General features: G+C 52.7%; 3 protein-coding genes across 3 annotated transcripts; all 3 read left to right on the forward strand.

Annotated features, from left to right (window-relative positions):
- Positions 1–115: 115 nt before the first annotated feature.
- DQ04_00151280 (putative transporter) lies at positions 116–1,954 on the forward strand (the record flags this gene model as incomplete). The annotated part of the gene is made up of 1 exon (XM_009308311.1): positions 116–1,954. One exon carries the CDS (start codon positions 116–118, stop codon positions 1,952–1,954), a length of 1,839 nt encoding a protein of 612 aa, XP_009306586.1.
- A 574-nt stretch (positions 1,955–2,528) lies between these two features.
- On the forward strand, positions 2,529–3,743 carry DQ04_00151290 (hypothetical protein; the record flags this gene model as incomplete). The annotated part of the gene is made up of 1 exon (XM_009308312.1): positions 2,529–3,743. The coding sequence occupies one exon, from the start codon at positions 2,529–2,531 to the stop codon at positions 3,741–3,743; it is 1,215 nt and encodes a 404-aa protein (XP_009306587.1).
- A 302-nt stretch (positions 3,744–4,045) lies between these two features.
- On the forward strand, positions 4,046–7,768 carry DQ04_00151300 (hypothetical protein; the record flags this gene model as incomplete). Its single annotated transcript, XM_009308313.1, has 1 exon — positions 4,046–7,768. The coding sequence occupies one exon, from the start codon at positions 4,046–4,048 to the stop codon at positions 7,766–7,768; it is 3,723 nt and encodes a 1,240-aa protein (XP_009306588.1).
- Between the last annotated feature and the right edge of the window lie 227 nt (positions 7,769–7,995).

Genomic DNA, 7,995 nt, shown 5'->3' on the forward strand with positions numbered 1-7,995 from the left:
CCCCCCCCCCACCCTGTTCCATAGACACACAAACACACACACACGAGCTACCCAACCGAAAAGAGAAGGGAAGGGGGGCACTATTTCTACCTTCACGAACAAAACGAAAAACAAAATGTCTGTACCGCTACCACAGGGGCGGCCAAATGTAGAGACACCTCTACCGTTGAAGCGTATGTTTGCCCTTGGGATAGTTCTGCTTAACGAAAGCCTTTGTGCAACAATGCTGCTGCCGTATGTAGGTCTCCTCGTCGCTCACCTGCAAAATCGCCCTCCAGAAGAATCCGGATATGTTTCGGGTCTTCTTATTGGTGTGTTCATGTTTGGTCAAGTGATTAGTAGTACGTATTGGGGAAACCTGAGTGACAAGTATGGCCGTCGTATGCCCCTCTTTGTGGGTCTCTTTACGAGTGGCCTGTTGATGCTTGGCTTCGGTCTCAGTACAAGTGTGTGGATGTGTGTTGCTTTCCGATTCTTGCATGGCCTTTTCAATGGTAATGTCCTTGTGGCCAAGACGGCAGTGGCGGATATTCTTGATAAGACAAACGAGACGAAGGGGTGTACCTTGGTGAGTCTAACGTACGGCTTCGGTACCCTCATTGGTCCGGCGGTTGGTGGGCTGCTCTATGACCCCACGAACAGTACGTTGATGCAGTGGGCTGGATTCAGTAAGGACGGTCCATTCGCTCAATATCCAGGTCTACTCCCGGCAATTGTGATATTCGTCTACGTGAACTTTGGTATGGTTGTATGTGTTTTGTTCGTGAAGGAATCGAACCCGAATGCCCAGCCGCTACCCCGTTGGATGACGTGTTATTACTCATGGATGTGGCCGAATAGACAATACACAGTGACATCAAACGACGATGGTAACTGGGACGGTGACGGTGACTCTGAGATGATGGCGGGGCGAAAGGGTCTAGGGGAGTGTGAGGAGCAGCTGCGAGAGCAGGCGTTACTGAATGTGGATTTGAAGGAGTCGTCAGTGGAGGTAGTGAGATCAGCCAGTTCCGAGGGGTTGCCACTACTAGCCCCTGTGGCATGCCAACAGATGAAAGATGGGTCCACGCCAGATGACGAAGAATTGGAGGACTTGGTAGTGATTGGTGACGAGGAAGAGGAAATGGGGGGTGTGGAGGCGGTGGTAGCTGAGCAAGCGGTGGAGGAACCGTTCGGCTACAAGGAGGCCTTCCTGCTCCCTGCCACGCGTAACGTGTTGGTCATTTACATGTTGCTTTCAGCGGCAGATATGGCACACAGCGAGGTGTTTCCGCTCTGGGCCATCGCAGCGAGGTCCGTTGGTGGCCTTGGGTACCACTCCGACATGGTTGGGCTGTTTCTCCTCTCAAACAGTGTACCGTGCGTTGTGTCAAATCTCCTGTTCCACATAGCCTGTCGAATTGTGGGGGATAAGATGCGGCTGTGGCGAATCGCCATTTATGGGATGGCCATCGGCGTGGGCATCACGCCGCTTGCTTCGTATATTCCACGATTTGGTCAGTTCGCCGTGGTGCTTGTATGCTGTTTTCTGCGGCAGTGGTTCGCGGCCTGGGCGTACGGCCTCAACACTCTTCTTACCGCCCGTTTCGCGCCCAGCGGACGACTTGGAACCATGTATGGCATTAACCAGTCTTGCGGCGCGGCTATGCGGTGTGTGATTCCAGTTATAATCACACCCATCTTTGCATGGTCTATCTCTGGCAGCCATATCCCACCATTCAACCACATTTTTGTGTTTCTTTTGGCATCCATTGTGTTCGTGATGGCAGGTGTTATATCACACAGTGTTACGGTGGATGAGGATGCAGCGACCGAAATTGTGGTAGTGGAAGAGGCTCCAGCTGACTTCAATGATGCAGGCAGTTCGAAAACCTCTATTCCTCCTCATCCTCAGCAGCAGCAGCGACAGCTGTTCGACCTTGACCTGGAAGTGCGGCAGGAATTCAAGGGTTGAGCAGACTCACTAGTACTATAGTTTGGCCTTATTGTTTCGTTTTTTTTTTCTTTTTCCTCTTTATGTTCGCCTTGCGGGGATGATATGTTGGACTTGGGGAAGAATTATGGATGACGTCTGCTCTGAGTATAAAAGTGCAGTCAACAAACACTAGAAAAGCCTTCATTGTCGATGAAACAGACGTTGGTCCCGTGTGAGGCAAAAGAGTAAAACACGTCATTGTCCATATATATATATATATATATATTTACACACATCTCGGCAGTGTCCGGCTCAACGAATCGATACAACAGTGGTGAGTGAAATGCCATCACCTGAGTGTATCTATCTTCCAGTGTGCGTGGGATCCAATGATAAGCTGTCTGCTGTGCCCCACGTTCTTGACTAGGCAGTCTTTGCTTTTCCCCTTCTTGCCCCAGAAGTGGAGCGTCATCTTAGATTCATCATAGCCCTCTGTGACAAAGGTGTTGGTTCGGACAAGGTGAAGAAAGGAAAGGCAAAAACAAAAAAGACAAATCATCTTGGCACATCCAAAGAAGTTGGGCAAAGTGAGAGATTGAGAAAAGGCAGATAAATGTTCCAATATGGGAGTATTCAACAGGCTGCTGTCACAACCGTACTTGGTTGCTTTTCATTTGCACTACACGTCTACATCTCGCGTCTTCTCTCAGGCGACTCAATGCACTTCGCTCCTTCCATTCCTTGGCTCTTCACAACCATCTGTCTGCAAAAGAAGATGGGAAGAGGCTTCAGTATAGTGCTGCTCTCTCACATAACCATCGCATTCCTGATTTACAATCGGTTTGGTACTTCGAAACAATTGTTGAATCGCGTCCTCCTCTACCCAGCAGTAAGCTCAATGATTGCGTTGACATTCGCTTCCTACACGCCGCTCATTCCGACAAGCAGTATAGCCGTTGTGGGACTGCAGCAGATGTGGTCCATACTTGGTGGTCTTCTTATGCTTGTCTTATTTCCCGCCACTTTCCTGAGTGAGGCTGAGCCGCAGTATCTTCGTGATGAACGGCTGGCATTACTTTTTCGCAAGGCCGACGGAAGGGTGGCGGAACGGCACACCATTCCCTCACGGAATGGAATCACTCTCGATGCTGTGGTTGTTCGGCAGTCAGCAGCCTCTAATCACTGGATCGTTTATTTTGGCGGTAACGCAGAGATGATGGAGGACACCGCCGATGATATGTCTGGTCTCACAGATATTGTGCGTGCCAATTGGGTCTTCTACAACGCGCGTGGTGTTGGGTGCAGCACAGGCTATGTAGCAGAGGTGCGCGACCTTGTAGAGGATGCCGGCGCTGTTGTTGATTTCGTCATGTCATATTTTACAATAAAACCAGGAAATTTGTTGCTTTGGGGGCACAGCATTGGCGGTGGAGTTGCAGCAGCCGTCGCACGGCAGCGGTGCCCACAATGTCCCATCTTGCTGGATCGAACTTTTTCGAGGCTGAGTGATGCTGCTGTGAAGTTTTCACCACTCCCGCCTCCGCTTACGAAGCAGCTAATTCGCTGCACAGCTGGTGACCTTGACGTGGTTGGTGATTGCGGAGCCGTGCAAGGGAAAAAGCTGGTGATTTATCATCGTATGGATGAAGTGATCGCGTACGACATCGCCTCACTGGGGCGTCCAGATGCCTTTCGTGAGAAGCCCCTAGTTGGCGGCAATAAACTTGAGCTTCGCCTCACAAATGGGCAATCGCCACACAATAGTCTTCTTTCATCTTTTGACTCAAGCGTGGCGCTGCGTCGTTACATAGAGGAATTGCTTGCCTGAGCATTGTGAATTCATTGCCGCGGGTATGTCGTGTCATTCTGCCTTGCCATCAGCTGAAGCTGGCGTCACTGAATGTGCATCAACTTAGTGTGTCTTTCATCTTCTATTCGTAATGTTTCCTTTTTTTTTTTGCTCTNTCTCTCTCTCTCTCTCTCTCTTTTTTTTTTCTTGAGTCGAACGCCCAAACTTCGTCGTCTGTGCCCCGAATTCCCTCATCTGATTTCTCTTGTTATTCTTTGAAAGGAATCGTGCGTTTGTGTGTCTGCGCTCGGACGTGGAGCGTGCAGACGAGTGTCTTATAGATGATAGCCGTGACCCAGCAGCAGCGGGGGCAATCCATGATGAACGGCAGTGATGTGGGTCTGGGCCACGCATTGCCCGACATAGACGGGCTCTTCAAGGCGGTGGTAACTAGTTCCCTCGACGAGATTCTGCAGAAGCGGCCGACGGAGCCCATCCGTTTCCTCGCGGATCGTCTGCTCGAGCGCAGCGACAGTCACGAAGTAGAGAGACATGTGTGCGTGGTTGGCGACAACACGCAGTGCACGCTGACCAAGGCATGTACTCGCAAAGAAGGGGCAGAGGTGTTGCAAGTCCCCGGCCTGCCCCTGCTGCGGCTCTTGACTCCCACTGCGTTTGAGCTCGATGCGGCGTTGCGCCACCTTGACTCCATCACACCGCCGGCGTCTAAAATTGTCGTGTTCGTGGAGCCGCCGTGCATGCCGACCGATTTGTTCTTCCTGAAGGGCGTGCCGTACTTCGCCGACGTGACGGAGAAGATCCTCTGCCAACGCCGCGGCGGCGCCCGCGACGAGATAATTGACGGGTGTGTGGGATCCACCGAAAAGATCACATCACTCCTGCAGAGTGCACTCCATGTTGGTGTTACTACACTGCACGTTGAGGTGGCTGCGGTGGCAACGCCGGAGTCACGGTTTCACATTGTTGAGTTGCCTGATGTGCAATGCGACTTTCTCAAGCTGTTTGACGTAATTGACACGGCGCTGGGTGTGAAATCGCACCACTGGGATAAGCATGCCGACTCTCAAGTGGAAGTCCCCTCCGTTCTGTTCGCTTCCTTCAATCCGCGGGCGTCCAGTACCACCTTTTCACGGATCATCGCTGCAATGCTTCCACCCCACGAACAGGTGCAAAGGCGTAAAATTGTCTCCACGCTGGAGAAGGGCAAAGCGCGCATCCGACAGCTCAACTACGGCTACGTCACAGAGTATTGGACGGAGGTATTGCAGCGGAGGAACGAGCGAGATCAGAAGCGGGGAATACCAAGGTCGGGAGGTAGGCCCCGCAGCAAGACTTCAAACCAATCGCGCTCGTCTGAGCGCCGACTGCAGTCTGGTGATGGCAAGCAAAATAGCGAGTCGTCCATTTTACGTGCGCAGCGGCGTGCAGATGAGGACGCGATATTCCTTCGCGTGTCGCAGTACCTGCAGTCGCAAGCCGCAACGCGCATTCAGGCGCTCTACCGTGGCTACAGGTGGAGGAAAAAAGGGCCTGTACCCCGCCCTCAGAACGTCCCTTCATCTGACGTGGCTTCTTTGGCAAGGGGTCTTCCTCCCTCGTTGCCGCCTCTGCTGCAGCGCTCTGTGGAGCGCCTCAATGCCGTACATGACGAACTCTTCAGCAACTACCCAGTGTCGTGCCCGCCTTTGCCACGCCGTGTCACTGTGCTGAAGCCGGTGCGTACAGTGATCAAGGCGAGCGGTTGCTCTGACAAGGGAAGGGAAGATGTCGACAGTGAGGCTGAGTCGTGGGAGGAGGAGCAAGTAGATCTGCCGATGAAACGGCAGACACAGCCATCTCCGCACTTTAACCCCCTCCTTCGCCTCATGGAGTGCGAATACCTAAGTAAATGCAACACAATTGAGTACGCAATGGCCATTCAAAATGATTGCAGTGGTCTCTCAGTTTTGCAGCGACGTGCCTACGACTGCTACAAGTCATTGGTGCTAAGCCTACTGCATATCGCTTACTTGGAGTTGTATTACCGTGGAAAGCTGCCAATGACAGTGGCTTCCTTTCAAGAATACGTGCATCGCTTCCACATAGATGTGCTTGGTTGGTTCTCCGCGCCGCACCTATTCTCTCGCATTGCCCTTCGCACCGCGGTGGATACCCCCCAGAAATATTCTCTACTGTGCAACAGGGAGGTTCTTGAGACAGAGCGAGTGCTTCTCGCCCGTGCGTACAACACAGGTCATCTATACGTTGGCCAACAACAACAGCAGCAGCAACAGCAACAGCAACAACAGGCAAACGATCAGATTTCGCCACTATTCTCTGTAGTGTCAGCTGACGGAATGGGTATAAGTTGGCTTTGTGCTGGCGTGTACGCGACGTCCGCGTTCCTCACGGATGATGCGTGGGAGGCCGCCCTGCAGGAAGTGTCTCACCACAGAGCCGGGGAAAAAGTGGCGTGGTGGAGTCTCCACCCCCACCCCGCGGTGTACGTGAACGGGGAGCCGCTGGTGCTTGTGCCGCGACATGAGCTGCAGGAGGTGGAAGGGAGGCCTCGATTCGATGAACTTGTGCTTCGCATTGATGAAATGAAGAGGTTGGTGCCGTCGTCAAGGCGATTCTCACAGAACAAGACTGGAGTGACGTCAAACACCGAGCATCGTGAGGAAAGCAGCTTTAGCGGTGTGAGCGATGGCCTCTCTTCGAAGGTCCCCGAAGCACACACAAGCGCAATGGCACCGGAGGATGATGTGCCTATTTCAACATTCGGTGCTTCGCTACGACGAGAGGATTTCCAGCTTGCGATGGAGGTGGCTCAAGACACCATCATGGAGCGTGTGGAGAAGCTGCAGCAATTCTACACGGTGAAACCGGCCTGCTCCTACGGTATCCATGTGTCCCATCTATCCCTGCAGCCGCTTGTGGCAATCCCGGCCAACGAGTGGCGGTCGGAACGGGGTATGTCACGCGCAAGCTCGTCCTCGCGTACGTTGTCGCGGTCGGTGAGTCGCTCGAGCCGCCGCCGCTCTGATCAGCGCGAGTCGTGGTCAAGTAAGGTGGAAGGCGTAAAGAGGAGTTCACCTTCAATTGAAGCCAAAAAACTTTCTGCCGCTGCCTTGAAGGAAATGCTCTCCGCACGGGGATCTGCGGCATCCACGGAAACCACAGAGCGGCGCAGCCATGGGAGTCAATCACACGTACTACTGTTCCCGGAGGTGGAGAGCATCGATTGTGTTGCACAGCGAGTGGCCCAGCGTGTGCTAGGCGAAGGGAATTTCGTGCATGAGCGGCCATGGATCACCCCTGTATGCGGTCGCGTATGGGTGATGATGTTTGAGCAGTTCATTTCCAGATGCCTGGACCAAATACGAAAAGGATACTCCCAGGTCTTTGCAGTGGATGAGCCATACCAATTGGTGCTCTTCAACGCTGTGTGTCTACTAAAGCACGCCATGGTACAAGGCACAGAAATTTCGAGAAGTTTGAGTGTGATTGGGTTTGCGGTGACCCCTCAGAAGCGAAAAAAGCCTCCACCACCAATCCTTCTGTCGAAGGAGACAGCCGAGCGTCTGTCTTTCATTGATACCTTCTACGAATGCTTGGCTGGCCTCGTGAAGGTGAGCAGTGCTTCTGTCGTAGAGTGCGTTCATACAGTGCAGAAGGTAATGCAGGAAAACTCACCAGGTGGTCTGATGTTCCTGGAGGAGCTGTCAGTGCTCATACGTACCGCTGAGTGCGAAACTGATCGCCGGATGTTGGAGGAGATTATTCTCACTATTGTGCAGCGGGTTGAGCTCTACTGCTGGCTTGTTCTCTTCCAGCTGTTTCTGTCGTCACCGGCGACGACAGGTGTGTTTGAAGGTGACAGCAATGTGAATCTACCGTCCTTCGCCGCCTTTGTGGATGATCCTGTAATACGTAATTGGGTGGACCGCATCGATCCGTGGCACAATGCCCCTGAGCGGTCACCCGACCCGTTTCACCTGCGGTACAGCAATGGACTGCGGCGCTGGGATGACCGTAGCTACATATTCCACGGGGCCGTATGATGGCGGTGCGCAGAGGCGTGGAACTGAGGATGTACATGAAAGCACTACTTGATGTACCAACTGTGTTTGGAGTTTACTGTCGTCTTTTCCTTGCTTATCTTTTCTTTGTTGTCTTGCCCCTGTTCCCTAGAAGCCCTGCTTCGGGTGGAACAGATGTCATATTCTTCTCCGCGTCTCTTTTTTCTTTCTTGTTCTTGTTTCTTTCTCCTTCCCTCTTGTTTTTTTTT

This window comes from Trypanosoma grayi (assembly GCF_000691245.1).
Source record: "Trypanosoma grayi strain ANR4 Tgr_15_V1, whole genome shotgun sequence".
Lineage (NCBI taxonomy): Eukaryota > Euglenozoa > Kinetoplastea > Trypanosomatida > Trypanosomatidae > Trypanosoma > Trypanosoma grayi.